At 45.6% G+C, this 21286-nt stretch overlaps 1 protein-coding gene across 2 annotated transcripts in view; it reads right to left on the bottom strand.

Moving 5' to 3' along the window:
• Window positions 1–21286, bottom strand: part of csmd3b (CUB and Sushi multiple domains 3b) — a 240614-nt gene that overhangs the window by 60769 nt on the left and 158559 nt on the right. For both annotated transcript variants that reach the window (XM_058047094.1, XM_058047093.1), the window contains exons 10-18: window positions 18638–18759; window positions 12073–12176; window positions 11807–11919; window positions 5482–5664; window positions 4956–5282; window positions 3656–3850; window positions 2204–2342; window positions 1934–2121; window positions 1674–1862 (exon numbers count right to left, since the gene is read on the bottom strand). In XM_058047094.1, the coding sequence (XP_057903077.1) occupies window positions 1674–1862; window positions 1934–2121; window positions 2204–2342; window positions 3656–3850; window positions 4956–5282; window positions 5482–5664; window positions 11807–11919; window positions 12073–12176; window positions 18638–18759 (1560 nt within the window). The remainder of the gene's footprint in view (window positions 1–1673; window positions 1863–1933; window positions 2122–2203; window positions 2343–3655; window positions 3851–4955; window positions 5283–5481; window positions 5665–11806; window positions 11920–12072; window positions 12177–18637; window positions 18760–21286) is intronic.

Raw genomic sequence — 21286 nt, 5'->3', positions numbered from 1 at the left:
ATGTCTGTCTCTTTTCATTGCCCAGTCCAGGTACATTGGAAACATAGTCAAGGAAGTGCCTTTTTATAACGGATAAAATCCGATTCACGCATATACCGGATATAAATCCGATATATGCATGAAACGGACATTTTCCGGTATACGCATATAACGGATTTCGCTTATATTGGACAAAACCAGTGGGAACAATTGAACCCGATATATCTGAGGTTTACTGTATATGCAAAGATGCCAGTTGACAAGGGGCGTGGCGTATGGAAAAATGGAAGGTTTCCTGAGGTTGTGGTTTACGAACCCAAATGAAACATTGAATGAGTTTACTGGAGGTGCTATATTCAAACATTTAAAGCTAATCAGGGGTGCAGCACATAGAAATATATTGAAAGTATACTCGGGGTGCATAAAAACATGACAAGTTGGATCACATGTTTAAAGAAGCCTGTAGCATGTTTGGGAAGCATACCGTATAGATTTCAAGACATTCACCGCAACCGTTTAAATTTTATCGGGGCAATCCGGCCCTGAGATGACCCTGCAACTTCCACGGTGGTTTCACCCGCACCACACATTGCTATGCATTAAGAGGTGCTCAGAGTTGAAACCGGGCCCCTCAGAAAAGCTGCGTTGCTCACATTATGCATACTAATGCAGCATATGGGCCGGTGCTCCATTCCGGCTCGCTCCAGTTGCTTCATCTTACAGTCGGACAACTTGCCTGTCATTGCGGTCGCAATAAAACTGCTGCGAAAACACCATTAGCGGCGCCTCAAAATTGCAATGCCGGCAGAGAAGTTTGGGCGGCGCCGCTCGTCACAAGGTCGGAAAGTTGCACTCTCAAAGGACCTTGCGGCGGGTCACGGGCTATCACAGAATCGGGCCAGTCAGTTGGCGCAAATGGCGCAACAAATGATGCATCCTGTTACGACTTTGCACAGTAATAGTTTTTACACCATCAGCACCCCCCCCCCAAAAAAAAAACAAGTTGGAGCAAGTCGTGAGAGTAAGTCCTCGCCGCAGAAAGGCACAGACCCGACACTCATGCTTAGCTGGCACGCCTGCATGCACAGCGCCATCATTTATTTATACTTTGCTGCCAGGAAGCTCTGAATATTGAATGTTAAGCTGGGTGAGAAATTTGGATTCTGATTGTCTTCTTTTTTTTCTGGCTTCAATATCTGCTGTCAGCTCCGATTCCTGTCCTCTCGTTCTTTTCTTGGGCTAAAAACTTAACGTCTTATTAGCGTCACGGCGACATGACGAGTCTTATTGCATTCGTCGCCACACACGTAACATGCAACTCAGGCTTCAGGAATCTGCTCGAGTCACGGGAGGCTCAGTAAATATAAACAGCAAAAAGATTAGAAAGCCCATAAAAATCTCCAAAGTTGACCAAGGATGTGGTCCATGAACACAAAGGTTACGGAGCGGTGTGGTGCATCGAGACTTTGAAAGTTCATGGTCCATACAGATCCACTGAAAGTTTATTTTGAGTGTGGAAAAGCGTGTCAAATGACGAGATGCTATCAGATGCTATCAGTATGTGTTTGTACTGTAAAGTTGTTTTTCATGGAGCCGTCTACCGTCCATGTAGGAATGCAAACGTGTGTTGAGTACACAGATAAGACACTACGAGGATTAAAGACGGTTGTGGAAAACGAAGCCTTTTGACTAACCGTCACATGTGGGTAAAGCGTGGCTCCACCAGTGGTTCTTCTCGCAAACCAGCGGCTCCTCGTGGCTCAACCTGTAGCCCGAGTCGCAGCCGAACGACACCGTGGACCCGATGGAGAAGTCCTGTCCGTAGCGGATACCGTTGACGGGAATACCCGGGTCCAGACAGGAGTAGCTGTCCACCGTGACGCCTGCAACAATAAAGACGTAGACACTCACTACGTCATGTTGGGTGCACGTGGGACTCAAACCCTGTGCTTACTTTCGTATAAGATCTTGAAGCCGACGTTGGAGCGGCTGTTGTCGGTGGTGAAGAGCAGGTAGAGGAAGTTGCTGCTGCTGAACAGGAACTGAGGCACCTGGGTGCCGTTAAAGGACCCCACCAGGGGGGACAGTAGGTTGGGTCCGTCGTGGATCTCAAGGAAGTCGTAGCCCAGCTCGGTCTGGAATCTGTGGGCAAGCGTGGAGGGAATAGTCAATATTTGGTTGGTTGGTTGGTTGGTTGGTTGGCTTGTAAAATGTGTAGCATCACCTGTCAAAGGTGACTTTAATGGAGCGTCCGGGTTCCGACTCAATCACCCACTCACAGCTGAGGGAATCCTTGTAGTAACCGGGCCAACCAGGAGACAAAATCACGCCATTGGGTGCCGAATAATGGCCGCCACATGGAGCTGGAAGACAAGCAAGGACGAGGGTGAGGTCAGCGAGGCCGGTGGCGAACACGATGGGGTTGTTGTACCAGCTCCCCACGGACTGCACCAACTGTTGTCCTGCTAGCTGTTCCCATAGCGGGCGGCGGCTTATTTATCCCGCCGGACAGGGGCAGATTTGCCATGCAGCCTCCTGCGGACCCGACCAAATGCAGCCACCCAAATGGCAAAGCGGCAGCAGATGGATGGTGTTGGAGTGGCTTTGTTGGTAACAACTAACTCAAGAGATTGAGGAATGGACACAATTTGAGTCAAGCCCCAGTCCAAAATCCATCTTGGCGTCGCCTGCGGCTAGCAAGAACGCTGAAACTGCTCACTTTCTGCAGGCTGGCATTTTTGATTTGTCATGCAAGTGAGAATCACACACACAAAGGCAGTTGTTTAAAGGAAAACCAAAAACAAGGGATAAAGGGATAAGACAGCAGATGATGACTTTAATACGCCATTATTCCGCAGTAGATAAGAAAAAAATGGCCAGGCATACGGCACACGTAGGCATTGAACCTTTACGAGGGCTGCAGTGCGTAGTACTATGTTTTGCGTTTTACAAAACATGTGGTGCATAGAACGCATGGAAAGCAACACCACCAGTGTCAGTAAGGATAATTCATAATCTACAGAGAACATACTAACTCCTTATTTCTAAAATCACAAATACTTCAACTTGCTGATATAGTTCATCTTCAAACAGCTAAAATAATGCATAAGGCTAAAAATAACAAATTAGCTAAAAATGTCATCCAATACTTCTCTACAAGAGAGGAGAAATATGATCTCAGGGAAGAAGTACATTTGAAACACTTCTATGCTAGGACTACGTTATGCTAGCCATAGCATTTCAATATGTGGAGTCATTGGATGCTCATATCACCTTGTACTTTGGTACAAGGTATATTATTAAAAAAAACAAAAAAAAACTTAAACTGTATTATGGAAAGCAGGAAGTGAACAAATGTAACAGTTACTGATTGTAAAAGTACCAGATGGAGGGGTAGGATTTAATAAGCTTTGCTTCTTCCTACTCCTTTTGGACATGTGGAAATGTGAACTGATTATGGGATGCACTCAATTGTAATCTGATGCATGTTCAAATGAAATTAAACCATTACCATTACCATGGTTTTATGACATAATATTTATTACATCATAACAGTCAATATATTGTGGACATTTTTCCTACCCCATCAATAAAACATTTTGTATAAATGTGGGAGCCAAGATGAAAAAGTGCCACTTAATTGAATGTTTTTGGGTTACGTCCATTCAGTTTGTACCTTCACATTTGGGGATGGGCCCGCTCCACATGACCTTTCCTCTCTCCAGCTGGCAGGATACGGTCTCGCTCCCCTGGGTTTTGATAAAACCGTCTTCGCAGACCACCGAGATGGAGCTGCCCAGCTGGAAGCTGTCTCCGAAGCGGCGGGCGTTGATGGGAATGCCAGGGTCTGGGCATTCGTTGTGGCCAAACGCTGGGGTCAGGAAGTTCGAGAGAAGTTATTAAGCGAGTGAGGGTATATGAAGAATGTCATTAGAGAGTGTCAAAACGATATTTTACACTCATCGCATTGACTGCCTTTCAGGAGGTCTATAATCCGGCTATCCCGTCTCGGAATAACTCATGCACCCGTTTGCAGCGTGCTAGCTCGGGTGGACTGGAGCAAAAGCGGCCGCTGATGAAATTCATGTGAGCGTGCCTGCTTGGGGGGATATGGTCGGCTTCATCACATTACAAGTTGGTACAAGAGTCCACAAGTTTGAAAGGTTCCTGTTCTTCACCAGTGCAGCGGCGCTCTGGTGTTATCCGCACCAGGGGGAGAAAATGACGGGTGCAGTGGCCCAAAAAATAATAAAATGTTACACGCTGTTATGAGCTGGATGCAGGAGATACAGCATAGGGGAGTCGTGGACAAAGGACTTCAATATGTTTGGGATATAACAACGAACTGATGTTCAGGGTGATAGGACTTATGAGTTTCGCTTTCGTTTTCCTTGACAGAAATAGTACTGGCTTAGGCGGGAAACGAAACCCTTGCGCTAAAAAGCAGCAGAAAGGAAATGAAATGTAACATCCGGCAATGAACAATAATAAAGTAAAGTGGCCTTTCTGCTCCAGAGCGATTCGAATAACGCTCCCTGGAGTGGAAAAAGGTTATCCTCTCATTCTGTGTGGAAGTGGTCCGCTTTTCTGCTTCTTTGTCGTTAAGATTGTAAACTTTTATTCTAAACTTTGAGTTTAGAATAAGTAAATTGGAGAAGCTATCAAGTTAGCTCAGTAGCTTGCTATGCTAGCGGTGGCCGCCTGTGCGTAGGGTTGTATGTATACAAAGAATAATAGGAGTGCAAAAAACCTGTACTTAGAAAGTCAACAACATGTTTTCTATGTTCTTACTATGAAAATATTTGGTTATATAGTTTATTAATAGTGAATCCTGCTTAGTAGTGATTCACTTACTGCAGGTCAGGACTGGAACCAATTAACCGTGATAAACGAGGGATGGCCGTACATGATTAGACCGTGATGATCAGTCAACAGAATGCCAAAAAGTATCTTGTGAAAATGATCATGTGACGTACTGCTATAGGTGATATTAAAGCCTCTTCCCGACATGGAGTGGTCCGCCTGGAACTCCAGCCTCAGCGTGTTGGTGTTGGACGTCAGGTGGGACGGGCTCTCGGCACCCGAGAACCTGCCGATGACGGCGGCGTCGTTGGTCTCGCCGTCTTTCACGGTGAGGGCGTCGTAGGGCGCCTCCAGGTCAAAGTCGTTGAACGCCAGGTGGATCCTGGAGCCCGGCTCCGACTGGATGAGCCAGACGCAGTTCATGTTGTTCCCGTAGCCTTCCGGGTAGTCGGGCGAGAGGACGGTTCCAGAGGGAGCCGTGAAGTTGGACATGCAGGGGACTTTGGGAGAGGAGGAAGGCAAGCGATGGGAACATAGAGCATCTTTGCTGTTAAATATTCATGCGCACATCAACGCGGGTCATCGTCTGCTCCAGGCCATGGTAAACTCTGTGGCGGTCACCATGGCGACTGGTCAGATTGAATGTTATCAGCATCGCAGCAGGCCACACTCTTTCTTGACTTTGGAGGCAATACTCACAGATGCATATGGGGATGTTCGCCGACCACTGGTTGTTGTCTTGGCAGGAGATGGTTTTCTCGCCGATCAGCTCGAACCCAAACTGGCACTCGAACCTGAGGATGCCGCCGTTCAAAAAGCTGTCGCCCTCTCGTATCCCGTAGAGAGGCGTTCCTGGATCGCCGCAACTTTCCTTGTCTATTTCTGTAAAGAGGATGGTCACTTGTTGAAAGAAGTCCCCAGTTAATCCTGCTGCTTTAATATTTGCAAAAAACTTCATTTTGTGAAGCCTCTTTTGGGACATTGCTGTGGGAATCGCACACAAACAAACTGGGGGGCGGAGGAGATGGGCTGAGGCGTTGTGGATTTTTGCTCTTCTCCGGGGAGCTGCTAAAAAAAAAACGATAACACAGACGATCCACAGCCGCTTCCTCTTTTAACGAGGTGCCGCACCTATGGCACGTTGGTTAGACACGGCGGGGGGAATCACTTACAATGTGACTCACTGTTTGGGTCTTTGGGAAGGCGCACAAGAAGCCAGCAAGAAGCCAGCAACCTGCTCGTTAAGAAGCGTGTGCGGCGACCGTAACCTTTAGCCGGATGCATTGTGTCTTTGGAGTTACAAAAAGAGCAGGGGCCACAAAAAAGTGGACGTTATAGAGCATCACGAGCAAACTGGCTGAGTAAAAAAATAAATGCTATGCTAATGCTCGAGGCTGAAGTCACGCAAACATCTTGCAGTCCAATAAATGTGGTACGGTGGCCGTAAAACGTAACGTGGAAAGAATCATTACCATATTTTCCTTGTAAACTCTCCAACTAGAGAGTGTACTTATTATGCTAGCTAGAGGCACCAGTCACATACAATTGTTTGCATTCTATTCCAATTTACACAAAGTCATAGCTTTGACTTTTTGATATTTGCGGTCAGGATACACGAGGACGAGGTAGTATCATCCGTGGACGACCTGCCCGTCTGAGGCCTAATAACAGGTTGATTTTTAGAAGAAAAAAAAGGAAAACAAAGTCACTATATGTTTGATCACTGATCCGCTATTTACAAATGGAATCAAAAAACATGAAAATAATACAAATCAAATCATACAAATGACTCCTTTCAACAAAAGTACTTGGAACATGTTAAGGTCCAGGTACTTCATTGCGGGAATCAAACAATGACCATGGAACTAAAACACTGACGGTGGAAATGTTTACGCCACCGCCAGCGTCCTGCAATCCAAGATGGCCATATTTACATGTTGCATTAACTCGGGTGTCACTCTCCCACGCGGAAGCACAGAAAAATGGTAGCTCTGAGATGGACTCTAGCGTGAAGAAGATTGCCTTTGCCGTTTGCAGCGTCAGGAGAATGACTTCCACTTATTTGCTCACCGCGCCGAGAGCGAGTTCGAATCCATCAGCGCCACAGCGCCGTTAAAAGGAATTAATGTCCCTGGTCTGATCATAAGATTAGACGGCGCCCCCTTTGATTCTGCGTCAAATGCCACCATGTCGCCATCACTCTTTTGGAAAATTTGGTGGATGGCATTCCCGGGGATCTATTTGGGCTCGGCCCACCTTTGCTTGACTCCTGCCTCGTCTTCTCCAGCACTGACCCATTTTCACTCTTATTTACCGGTTCTGCTGTATGTACACTTTTGTGTGTTTATGCGTGTGTGTGTGTGTGATGTATTGCATTAATTTCCATCATGACATCGTCTTTATGAGAGCCGTGGAGTCAACCAATCACAGCCTTACCTCGCAGCACACACAGGAAAGAATGGAGAACAAATGACTTTGGAGGGAACATTTCTATACAAATGTGTGTTTGTGTGCAACTCCTGAGATTGCACACTCCGCTCCACATATAATATTCCATCATGCCGGCCGCATTCTTCATAGGAATGCACATATGGCACGTAAATGCACTTAAAGATCCAAGAGAGAACGTAATAGATTTTGGGAGGATAATGAGATTGGGGTGGAAGGAAAAAAAAAAAAAAACCTGCATCGGCTGGTTTCTCTTTTGTGACCATTGTGAAATTGATTTGCGAGGCTGCTAATAGCATTGGAGGCTTACCTGTGCGCTCTAATCTTTTACTTCATGCAATAAACCTCTCTCTGTTTTGCCTATTTTCTCTGCTTTTATGTGCTCCAGACAAAGCTGTGATGCATTAAGAGATTAAATCAAACTTTGGACTGCCAGAGGAGTGGATTGCTTTGTGCTTTCCACACAAAAACCTCCCGTCCAATAAGCGTGAGGGAAGTAAGGAAGGAGGGCTGTTGAAGTGGGATGCTCCCGTCAATATGACAGGAAGTACTGGGCTCGTTGGAAACAGGTTTTTTATGGTCTAAGTATGAAAATATTCCATTTATACATAAAGAATCCTACTTCACCGACATTCACAAGTCACGTGTACATGGACCCAAATATTCCAATTGGATCGGTTTATTTGGTCAAACGGAAGGAATCGAACCTTTGTATACACCTCATTCCCAAAGAAAAGTACCAATCCAAATGAATATATAATGGGATTCACGGGGGTGGAATATTCATTTCCAAAATCCAAAATTCCAAAATTGAGGTATTTCTCAATTTCTCGTTTTTCTTCTTCTGTTGTTTATTGGCGGTTGTCAAGCAGCTTTGGTGTGCATTAGCGCCATCTGTGGAACAGAATCTAAACCCTTCTAAACTTTATTCACAAGTCCAGTTTTATTAAAAAAGAAAATATATATCTATATAAAACATGTCCCGAGTTTAATGATCAAATATTAAATATTTGATCTTTTCCTGTTTAAATTCTTTCAGCGCATGCTCAAATATGATGTAACACGCAGATCCAGACCTTCTTCACTTTCAAAAATGGAGGCCGGCAATCGGCACTGGACTGCTAAGCAAAGTTTGTTTTTGTTCCAAACTACAAACTAACTTCAAGACCGGACGAAAGAAAAACTGGCAATACGGAGTTATTCCAACAAGTGGAAGAAAAACTCGGTATCACGTGATGTTGATGTTTACATTTTACTGGGCATGCCCCATTGACTATTCTGTTGGATTATAGCGGCGCATGTAGACAAGAGATTGGAATATTCCTTTCCATGGATACCATTGTTTTCGGAAAGGTCATTCGGAAAGAGAAAAACTCCTCATGTAAACGTGGTCTTGGTCTTACAGTCTGGTCTGGAAGCGATTAACAGCAATAAACACGGCTTTGCCCACTCCGGCATTACCACAACCCTTACTGGTAGCTATTTGTACCGGTCCGCCCCAGACCAGACTACTGGACCACAAGTGTGATTGCAGCCAAAGTAAGTTAGCCGTCAACCACACGGAAGCACAGTGGGAGCCTTGTTGACTGTAAAACAAGCGACATGTATAGCTGCGCTCACATTGTGTTCCACTCGTATTACCCCAACACTTCCACTGTGAGTCAGCCCTGCGTGGTTATATTAAGACGCTTGGCAAGGACCTTCAGGGCCGACCCTCCAGGCACCCCCCCGCAGAGCACAAAAACTCAATACCACAGGCGCAACCCTGACGACTGTGACAAGTCGCTTGCTAACGAGCTCAACAATGCTCATAAAAGATTTGTTGTCCTCTAAATGATCAGGCTGAGTGCCAAATGGAATTAGATCCATTTTGTCTCTCAGGCGGAATGTCCTCATTAATAAACACAAAAATACAAGGCTTGTTTTTTTTTTTTCAAGTTTGGACATCTTGTGCCACCATGCTCCTCCCTAAGTGGTGCCGGAGAGCTTTTAGTCCCTTTCATGCGAAGGTGACCGCTTCATGATGTTCCAAGAGTCATACGAGTCCCTGAGGTCTGATCAACAGGATCCAGGGTGAGAAAACGCCATCATCTCCGTCACTTGGCTGCAGCTTGTCATGACATCATAAACAAGGACGTAAAGCAGGCTTCGCTATGTATCTTAAGATAAGATAAGACCTCTGCCAAATGCTTCAACTGCAATAACATAAAACAGGCTTCGCTACACTTCCTAAAATCAATCTCTGCCAATTATCCTGACAGTAAGCTTGATCATTTCATCTTCAGGACAACGCAGTGTTGTAAAGCAGGCTTCGCTATGTATCTTAAGATAAGACCTCTGCCTACTGCTTCAACTGCAATAACATAAAACAGGCTTCGCTACACTTCCTAAAATCAATCTCTGCCAATTATCCTGACAGTAAGCTTGATCATTTCGTCTTCAGGACTACGCTAGTGTTGCATCCGTCTGTCCCACTCCTTCATGTTCTGCTGTTGTAGCTCGTCGACACAACAATAGCGCTTCTTGGAGAGAAACACAGCTCATTTGCATTAAAGCTACAGGCACACGGAATTGCGTGTTCCCGGTAGGCTTTACTAAAAGCACTTTTACACTGTCTAAAGTTTAGCGTCAGTTTACGTGTACAAAAGTGTCATGAAGACACATAATATGGGTCATGAGCCCTAACAGACGTCCTTCCAGACACACGTTTAGCACACCTCTGCTCCATGTTTATGGAACTCTGCATGAATGGCGTTTGGAGGAAGTCATTTCTGGCAATGAGTCATTCTCCAAAACGCTGGCTTTTTTTTCTTTTTAGAAAAAGCACCCTGGCAACATCATCCCGTTAGGAATCTAAAAATATGCAGCGTCATCGTCAACAAAGCCGCTAGATGTTCTACTACGTACGTAGCGGTACTTCCTTCTGCTCCTTGATGGGATGACTTCATTTAACGTCAAAGCCTCCATCTCTGATAAAAATGTCCTCTTACTACACCATTACCACACCTAATGTCCTCCATCTCCCACACTCTTCATTTCACATCTTTGGAGATTTGATTTGACATTTTTCATCTGCTCTTTTTATGCGCTTTTAAATGTTTTTTTATTACAGCCTGGGATGTCAAGGTGAGTTTTTGCAGCACGGGATGACCATGTCTGGGGGGAAAGGTATATCATAATGTTTATTGTTTTCTATTCATCTTTAAACATGGCAGTTTTCACGCCCCCCACATTATTTGACATGGTCCCATCCAGGGGCAGTGATGGGAATAATGGCGTTTAAAATAATGGCGTTACTAACACCGTTACTTTTTTCAGTAACGGGTAATCTAATTAATTACTTTTACTATCAGTATAATGCTGTTACCATTTTCGACACCCCGTTACAGCCCGTTACTGAAGCCGCTTAAAATATATCACCGACTTCATAACTAATATGCAGCGCAGTGAGAGTGTGAGATTGTTGCAGAGTGACAAGGAATGGGGTGAGATAACCACATGAGCCAGGGGTCCCCAACCGCCGGGCCGGGGACCAGCACCAGTCCGTGGCGCATTTGCTACCAGGCCACACAGAAATCATCAATAATTTATTATTATTATTTAATTTACGACTCACTGTCTCCCATCACACCTACAGGATGAAACAAGCTCAGGCCTCCCACTGATTCAGCGTGTGAGTTATATTTTCCCTGCACTTAACATTTGTTTTTAGCCCTGTCCTGTTATTTTATATTTGCTGTATTTTTCTGCCACACATTGCCGGTCCGTGAAAAAAAGGCCCAAATCACACCGGTCCGTGGTGCATAAAAGGTTGGGGATCCCTGACATAAGCAATGAAGATTGGCTAAGGCTTAGTAAAATTGCGCCTTCGGCCAATCAGAGAACTTGGGTGGGCGGGTGTTTAGCGTACGTCCAAACATCGTTTGCCAAATGGAAGTACAGACACTACTTTAACCTCGTTGATGTCAAAGGTAAAATGTACATTATGTCCCAGAAAAAAACACGTCTTGTGTGAGCAACTCAAACCCACAGAAACACCCGTCCACTGTAATAAATGCAAACCTCTGTAATCGTACCGTCTTTGCTGTGTGGGAGTAGGGGGAATAGTTACTTTTACTGGTAACTAGTTACTTTTGTAGTGGAGTAACTCAGTTACTTTTTTTAAGTAACTATAACTTTTTTAAAGTAACTTTCCCAACACTGTCCAGGGGTGTCCAAAGTGCGGCCCATTTTATTTTTAATGCATTTATTATGACATGTTCTTATGTTGCTTTACAAATGATCATCGTGGCCCACGATGGAAAAAACATGGACAGGCCACACGTGCTCTCATCTATTTGGGATGAAAGTGGAACTATAAAAAATATAAACTAAAACTTGATGATTGGGTGTGATGTCAGCATTAAAAAAACACTCCCACGTCTCGTGATTGCCAGATAGTCGGCTTTACTATACATAAGACGTGTAGCGAAGCCTGAGGAAGGCGGTTTCTCCGCAAGCCATTAGTCTTATTGAAAAGCCACTTGAGCATAACGCCGCCTTCAATGACACTGCTGTGTGTTTTCTTCATGTTTACCTTTGTAGTTGATCTTAAAGCCGATGGAGCCCACACTCTCGTCGGACTGCAGGTGGAGCCACATCTGGTGGGTCATGCTGACAATCAGGTCAGGGACAAAGCTGCCCGACAGCCTGCAACACATCATCATCATCATCATCACCATAATAACCACCATCACCATTAGAAATAACGGCTCATCGAGAGCGCCGCCCTGAATCGCCGCTGCTAACGAGTCACCGGATCTTTTCCGTTTGCAGGGGCGGGAAAATACCCGTCGTACTTACACCTGCAGGATGGTGGTAGGATCTCCCACCTCGCCTCCATCTCCGATCGTGAGCGTGTCGTAGGCTATCTCCAAGTCGAACTCTTCAAAGTTGATCTGGATGACCTGCAGGAGAGAAGACGTTTGGGAAAACTAGACTGTAATTGACTTGGAAACAACGGAACAAACAACGGAACAGGCTGGAGATGTCAGGCATGAAGCCGGTCGGTTCCTCCATCGAATCCAAACACAGCAGGTTCTCCAGGACTGAGCCTCGACCGATGGTGAGGTTTCACTTTGAGTTCCTGAATGCATCATATGGCATCGCAAAAAAAGAAGCCTGTGAGAATCGGCACAAAGCTCCAAACTCTGATCAGGAATTATTCAACCAACATTCTCAGTTTCCTGTGAGAGAGGAGGGGGAGGAAGAACAAGGAAGCCCGAGCAGGAGAAAGACGAGGGCCACTGGGGAAGGGGGGGTGCTAATAATAATGAGCCCCATCTTTGATGCTGGCTGAGGACTGTGTAAGAATATTTCAAATTTGATTTCACCCTCAGGGTGAGATTGAAAGCTCGCTCTCTCGCTCTCCGGTTCGTCTTCCTCTCCTGCTTGAGGGGAATTTCCAGATTTGCAGATTCAATATCCCGTTGGTAGACTTCAGAAACATCTCGCAGGCTTAAAGTGGGGTGGAGATGTTTACGTGACCTCCCTGAGCAAACACACCAGCCCTGGCTTAATTCAGCCTTTGTTTTCCCAAAGATGATTTGATTTTTAGTCAAGTTACGTTCCGTGATGCTGGGAGAGCAGGAATTAATAGTTCCGGCTCGTAGACCCGTTCCTCATCCCCGCTGAACAATGGCGGCACACCGCTTTCATCTCAACCCCTCGTCTTTGTCTGTTTACCACGGGAAGGACACGTGTTCCCCACCGTTTCCCACATTCATTCATTTCCTTCTTTCATTATTCATACATTCATTCATTTTCTACCGCTTTTCCTCACGAGGGTCGCGGGGGGTGCTGAAGCCTATCCCAGCTGTCTTCCGGTGTGAGGCGGGGTACATATTGGCGCCAGCCAATCACAGGGCACATATAGACAAACAACCATTCACACTCACATTCATACCTATTGACAATTTGGAGCATGTTTTTGGAATGTGGGAGGAAACCGGAGTACCCGGAGAAAAACCACGCATGCACGGGGAGAACATGCAAACTCCACACAGAGATGGCCGAGGGTGGAATTGAACCGTGGTCTCCTAGCTGTGAGGTCTGTGCGCTAACCACACGACCGCCGTGCCACCCTTCTTTCATTATTATATTGTTTACTGTTATTTGATGAGGATAAGCGGCATAGACAATGGATGCTTGGATTATGGTTTATATTATTACATCATCACTTGTATCACATGCATTTTTTTAACAATCAATGATCCTTTATTAATTAATTTTCCAAAAACCACAAACCATGACTGAATATAAATATAAATAAAACCTCATGATATTATTACAACATTGCACATGCATTTTATTACCATATTTTACAAACAAATTGATGGATAATTTGCTTTGAAAGGAGAAGTGAAGTCCGATTTTTAAGGTGACAGGCGGACATGAAATTTGACACATGTATCATATGTAGTTAAGATCATTAGTCAGGGCTAATTAGTCCACGTATGGGACTTATTTAGCCTATAAATGCATCTGACCAAGTCTTCAAACTGCACCACCAATAGGCCAATTACATGTAAGGCCACATGCATATTAACCAGATACAGCTGTTATTTATTCATTCATTAAATCATTCATTCATTTTCTACCACTTATCCTCACAAGGGTTGCGGGGGTGCTGGAGCCTATCCCAGCTGTCTTCGGGCGAGAGGCGGGGTACACCCTGGACTGGTGGCCAGCCAATCACAGGGCACATATAGACAAACAACCATTCACACTCACATTCATACCTATGGACAATTTGGAGTGGCCAATTAACCTAGCATGTTTTTGGAATGTGGGAGGAAACCGGAGTACCATTATTATACCATTATATACCAGTATTATTATTATTATATTATGATATTATTATGATATTATGATTATTCATTTATTCATTCATTTTCTACCGCTTATCCTCACAAGGGTCGCGGGGGAGCTGGAGCCTATCCCAGCTGTCTTCGGGCGAGACGCGTGGTACACCCCGGACTGGTCGCCAGCCAACCACAGGGCACATATAGACAAACAACAACTCACACCCACATTATGATTATGATGATGATTATTATTATTATTGTTAGCATTGTTACACCAATTGAACTACCTTACTGGCGCATTGACACACCGAGTAGCTACTAGCCAGCTAGCAACCAGCTTCACCACAGACTTAATTATTAATTATAATTATTATCAATTATTTTCTACACAAACAGTATAGCACGTCTACCGCTGCAGAAGTGAAAGCAACACCCATTAGTGGCACATTGCCGATGCCACTAAACTGCATCCATAAAAATGACATGCACCGTGGCAACCCGATTCCACAGATAGATTGCAGTCCTGTGGGAGAGACTGATCACAAACTGGAGGTTTTATCAACGGAAGAGGTTTTGTGACGATATCAAGAGGCGGTTACACTTCCTGTCCCTCCCCGAATGCTCCCTACTGAATGTTGGGATTAGGGATCGCTTTGTGACCAAAGCCAAGACATTAAAAGTGGACGGCGAGCGTTGGATGACAGCATAAATATTATAAGGATGGCCAAGAGGAGAAGTTTCACATAAAAGGGAAGCAAAAAGACGTGTTTTTGACCCGCAGCGAGGAGCACAGCGGTGTCCTTTATGAAGACGAGCGAGAGGTTGGCATGATGGACGGGCAGCTATAAAGGTCCTTTATGCAACACTCCTGGAGCCACATCAGCACAGTTCACACAGCATTAAACACAGCCGGAACATACTGTAACCACACCGCACCGGGGGGTGGGGGACGATTGGGGGGGTTCGATGGCCGCCGTGAAATATAGACTCCAAAGTGTGCACCCCACCCTGTAATTCCTTTTGGCGTAGCACATGTGTACATATTTCTCCTCTCCTCTAATTGGTCGGCGTCCACGCGAGCATCCATCTCCCGCTCCGTCTGTCATCGCCTCCGTGTCTCTCTTTCTAATTGGTTGCCTGCTCTCCATCCATCTACGGCTGCTGGCCAATGAGGCGATAGAATTGGATTCCTGCATGATAAAGCACTTCCTCTGCTTTCGGTGGAGAAAAAAGTAGGTGGCGATGAGACGCTACCTGAAAGGTTACATTTACGGTACAAGCCATCTCATTTCAGCGAGTATTTTCTCATATCTTCTCAAGATACAAGCTCTGCTATCTTTCCTGCTAGATGCTCCTCACGCTGATGAAGACGCCGAGCGGCAGGTCTTTTTTCAGCTCAACCTTCCCACTTTTGCTTCTTTTCTGGAAATGATGGAAGCTGAGAGATGAAGAGGTGGTCAAAGTCTGCTATTGTTCCCCGATTAGGTCCTCCATGCTCAGTCTCTTATTAGGATGAACAATGGCAGCTGTTCTTCATCCCGACCTGTCCACTGTTGTTTAGTTGCTGCCAATGATGGAAGATGAGCAATGAAGAAGTGGTCAAACTCTGCTATTGTTCCCCGATTAGGTCCCCCATGTTCAGTGTGGGCAGTTTTTTTTCTTTCATCCCAACCTGTCCACTTTTGTTTCTTTGCTGCCACCCCCACCCCGCCCCCCCATCGCCCTGACTGGGGTTAAGCATTAATGGGCTTCTATGGCTCTCTGACGTTATTGCTTCATTTAGTAGGAGCGGAATGAGCCTTTAGAGCCAATTCATTCCCCCTCTTCTCATTTAACCTTGGGGATGGCGGGGCCAGAGAGGCCGTTAGTAATGCCTCTTCTTCTTCCCTCGCTCGCCGCCTTCTCCCTCATTTACTTTTTTCATTGGCTCCCCTCATCTGCGCCGCCGGCCGTCGTGCTCACCTCTGTTTATGATGCATGGCGGACGTGGTGGGTGGGAAGGCGTAGCTTGCAAATGCATCAAGGCTTCGTGGCCGAGACGTGTCAGCCATGGAAGCGCACAGCACTGGCGCCATGTTGAATTCTAAGCTAAGGCTGGAGTGACGCAGGTTCTTTCCCCCCTGGGTGGGTGGTACTGTGATCATGCTATATTCATACCACAGGATACACATACTGTGTCCACGGGCGGTTCTTGGTGGCTTGGTGGTTACAGACGTGCTTTCATGAATTCATTGGAACAACTACACGCATGCATCTTATGCTATTTTTTTTACAATATCGATAACTTTGGGTTAGCAAGAACGATATGGTACTGATAGCTTGACATGACGACTAGCACATCGCTACTATCAGGAGAAGCAGACAGAGCGGGAGGGGACACCTGCCGTGGCCCAGCAAGGTGCACTATATTGGGGCAAAGCTCCGAGCCGCTGGTGTCCCGCCATGGAGGTCTTTGGCGAACTTTTAGCACTTTTCAAACGCTGGCAATTACCGTGGTGTCATTAAGCAGTATGACATCATAATTCCGTCATATCGGCCAGATAATTATCCTGAAAACCTTATTGTCAATATACAGCATAGCGCCCCATTAGGGAGCATTGGGAGTGTAGTGGTTCACATAGCTGACAAACACTCAAAATACACAAATATATTCCAAAATATGCTTAAGGACCACAGTAGTTCCCCCCCCTACAGACTTTACCCAAGAGACTTTGAGTACTTCAAGTCAAATCAAAAAAGTGACTACGATTGTTTCTGAACTTTCAAAAGACGTTCCACTCGGCATAAGTATCCCTTCCATTTGATTGACTGATGCTCGCCGCCGTTAAAAGCTTCCCGGAATCTTCTGTGAATTCTGTCGTCAAAAAGCCCGCGAGGAAGCCGTGACACTTAACTGACGGCAGCCAGCCAGCGAGCCCGTCCGCCGCTGATACAAAATCCATGAGCAATATGTGAGATTTACATACTGAGCTTTTACAGTGCCAATCTTTAATTCATGTGCCAATTCCGTCTAATATGAACACACAATAAAAAGCTTCCCGGGATGTAAAAAATAAATGAAGAAAGGAGGATATTAGCGAGTGAAATTAAAGGATTTGTCACTCACGCCTTATCGCCGTCCGCTTTGAGGGAGGGGGGGATTGTATTAAAATGTCTCCATTTTTACTGTCATTCACTCACTGAAACGTGATGACAGCTGCTGATGAAGCTCTCATCCTCGCTCAAGTCCTGCTTTCACGTACAGTAGATGGGGGTCTTCAAACTTGGCTTCGCCATGATTTTCTTAAGCCGGGCTGAATGAAAAGGTTTGGTTCGAAGCGTGAATATTTCCAGAAATGTATGACGGATCATATACTGTTAAACATATTTAGAACCTTTAAAGTCCAATAACTCCGCCGTTCAGTTAAAGTGAATATCCGAAGCCGGCTTGATTGGAGAAGTTTGATTTTAAGCCCGAATAGTTCCAGAAATGTATGTTAGATGGTCATCATGAAGTCCAATAACTACACAATTAATGGGCTTTGTCCAAAAACCTGCCTTTGCAGGGACACTAATACTAGTGTGGATATAGTGTGTTTATGATGATGGGGCCGCCATCCCATGCAACGCCTTGCTGCACCACACGTCGGTCTTCATATCCGCCATCTCTCTCTTCATGTAATGCGACAGAAGACGTACTGTGCATGTCATTCAGCGAGCTGCCTGGCATGTTTACGACATAACGGGTGACATTAAACTATATGTGCAGCTCCGTGTAGGAGCCCTTTGGAATAACAGAAGGCCTTCAATCTTCTACCACTAAACGACTGCAAAGAAAAAGGGTCAACATGTGTCAAAAAGCACCTCCACCGTGTTGCCCGTGCTGGTACTTTTCTCCCAAATACGCCGCATGGTGGCGCTGTTAGGAAAGCCCATTGGTCCAAATGACTTGAAATGTCTCACACAGCTCTACAAAAGACCCTCTGGAACCTTGAAGTGCTTCGCCCAGTTTGTGGGAAAAGACACCATTTTGTGCTTCCAATCTCCATAAGGGCTGCACGGTGGTCGAGTGGTTAGCGCGCAGACCTCAATTCCACCCTCGGCCATCTCTGTGTGGAGTTTGCATGTTCTCCCTGTGCATGCGTGGGTTTTCTCCGGGTACTCCGGTTTCCTCCCACATTCCAAAAACATGCTAGGTTAATTGGTGACTCCAAATTGTCCATAGGTATGAATGTGAGTGTGAATGGTTGTTTGTCTATATGTGCCCTGTGATTGGCTGGCCACCAGTCCAAGGTGTACCCCGCCTCTCGCCCCAAGACAGCTGGGATAGGCTCCAGCGACCCTTGTGAGGATAAGCGGTAGAAACTGAATGAATGAATGAATCTCCATAATGAGGCTAATTGGTATGGCTGCTTGGAGGCACAAGGCGAGGAAAACAGACACGCATGCTCATGGCAATACGTATATAGTCATTCATTCATTCATTCATTCATTCATGTTTTCATCCCACAAGATCTTGCATAGTATTTTAGTATGCTTTGGTTGAAGGACAGCATCTTTTAAGGACGAAGAGGGACACGTACCTTATTCGGGTTTGAAGCAGTGATGATCCAGACGCACTGCGCGTTGCTCTCATACTGAATAGGGAAGTTGGGCGACGCAAAGGTTCCTGACGGCCCTTGAAGGTTACTGCCGCACGTCTTGACTGTGGAATCAGAAGGCATGGAAATGAGCGAAAACAAGCACGATGACAACAAGAGTTCTCATGCTGCAATCCAAGGTGAGGACCGCCATTGCTGCAAAGGGCGGGTCAGGTGGGAGTTATCGATACGGCCAGCCACATGTCCCCGGGCTGTGCTTAATTGGAGGCTATTGGCTGTGAAATACCACAGGATTAGCCGGAGTTGCACTATTGACTGATGGGGACACTCAGCAGCAATTTCCAGCACATCCATGGAAAGTCAAGCGCTAATACACCAGCTAGCTCGGTGACAATTAGGAAGTAAGTGATTAGCTTAGCCTCCGGGCCCAATCTGTCCCGTCAATGGATGACATCAGAGCGGCCCGCCGGTTCCGTTTCAAACATTTTTGCTGCAGGTCCTACAGAATAACCCTGGTCTTAGGTCTAGACCAGCGGTGTCCAAAGTGCAGCCCGCAGGCCATTGAGCCCCACGACTGTTTATCAATTGGATTTAAATAAATTATATAGATACAGTATATACAAATATATAAATAAATCATTTTTATTGAAATCAATTTTACAGGAATATGGTGAATACGGTCAAAATATTTATGGAAAAAGTTGGTCTCTCGTGAGAAAAAAAGTCATAATTTCATAAGAATAAAATTGGAATATGATATTCATTCATTCATTTTCTACCGCTTTTTCCTCACAAGAGTCGCGGGGGGTGCTGGAGCCTATCCCAGCTGTCTTCGGGCGAGAGGCAGGGTCCACTCTGGACTGGCGGCCAGCCAATCACAGGGCACATATAGACAAACAACCATTCACACTCACATTCATACCTATGGACAATTTGGAGTGGCCAATTAACCTAGCATGTTTTTGGAATGTCGGAGGAAACCGGAGTACCCGGAGAAAACCCACACATGCACGGGGAGAACATGCAAACTCCACACAGGGATGGCCGAGGCCCGCCGTGCCGCCCTTGGAATATGATATATTTATATATTAGTATATATTTATAATTTAGTAGCATTTCACCTATATCGCACCTATATCGCACAGTAGATACAGTATATGCAAATATTCAATTTATTAATCAAATATTGTTAACAATTCCTTAGCATCGCTACATGTGTTGCTTTACAAAATGTCAATTTAGCGACGTTACATCCTTTAGTTGGCCCTCGCTGGAAGAACTTTGGACACCCCAGGTCCAGACAGGGCACGCCTTGTTTGGGTGACCAATGCCAGCACTGTACCAAAACGTCCCGTCTGGACAAAGCTTAAAGCTCATGTGCCGGAAAGGGCAGAGTGCAAATGACACATGCTAGTTGTTAACACACCAAATAAACCCTCATTACGCATCCGAGAAGCCTGCTCGCGCGTCCTTGGGTCGTCCTGCTCCGAGTCGGGAGGTAATTTTCTGCTTGGTTTGAAGCGGCGTTTGTTCCTTAATTAGTTTGTTCAGCGATCGGGGCCTGCCGGAGCGCCGCACGAGTGGCAGGAAACACACAAAACCATACGTCTGCGTCCTCGCTCATGTGAGACACGGCGTACACTCAGAATAAGTCGTACTACATCAATATACACGCATCATGTATTCATGTCAACCCTTCCGAGGCAAAAGAATCGCTGAAAAATGTGCATGCATTTGGGGCAAGTCGGGGAGTGCCCCAACAAGTCGCGCTTTGCTATAGCAAACAATAATGATGGCTGTTTTGTGGTTGGACTATCAGTAAAAAAACAGCATCAGTGATGTTATGAGACATGACTTTCCATAACATTCGATAACTCCTTCTCCGCTCTCTTTGAAACATTGTATTAAGTTTAGAATAAGTCAATTGAGAGGCTAACTCGTTGGGTGGCTGTGCTAGCATCCGTTAGCGGTCCTGTAGAGGCTAAAATACAATGAAAGTACTTCACCGAGAACTGTAGAAATCAGTTAATGTTTACTATATTGAAAACATGATTTATGCATTACATACAAAATGACCATCCTCAGCAAAAATGTTGACATTTTTGAAAACCGGAAACCGGAGTCCATCCCATGGGAACCTGACTAAAAATACATAACGTACGGTGAAGGTATGCTTTGCTCAAAAGATAATTCTCCCTGAAATCTGATTTGTGCTGCAAGCAAGTTGAGCTATGCTGACTAAGAAGACAGGATACGGGTTCAAAGGGCCCCCACACAGGCTTGTATTACTAATTGTGTCTGTGAAGTGGACAGGGGACAAGGCGGAGACCCTTTGGAGACGATCTATACCTCCCCCGTGGCTCGTTTTGGTCCTCCGTCACCTCAGCTTCCTCTGGACTGGCCCCTGACTGATTGCTTCTGTAATTCTCAATGCATCTTCCCTTGACCTTCTCTTGTGCTCGCCTCACTGCAATCCATACACCCATTGCCACATGCAGGGGTGTAGTGTGTGTGTGTGTGTGTGTGAGACGGTATATCTGCATGTGACAAAGTGTGCATGTATGCACTTTGACAGCTCAATCAGGGCGTCTTGGACAGACAGTCACACTCTCAGCGTGCCAACAGGCGATT

The sequence above is a fragment of the Doryrhamphus excisus genome, chromosome 14, assembly GCF_030265055.1.
Source record: "Doryrhamphus excisus isolate RoL2022-K1 chromosome 14, RoL_Dexc_1.0, whole genome shotgun sequence".
Taxonomy (NCBI): domain Eukaryota; kingdom Metazoa; phylum Chordata; class Actinopteri; order Syngnathiformes; family Syngnathidae; genus Doryrhamphus; species Doryrhamphus excisus.
The sequence above is the reverse complement of the archived record's forward strand: the minus strand, read 5'-3'. Positions and strand labels throughout refer to the sequence as shown.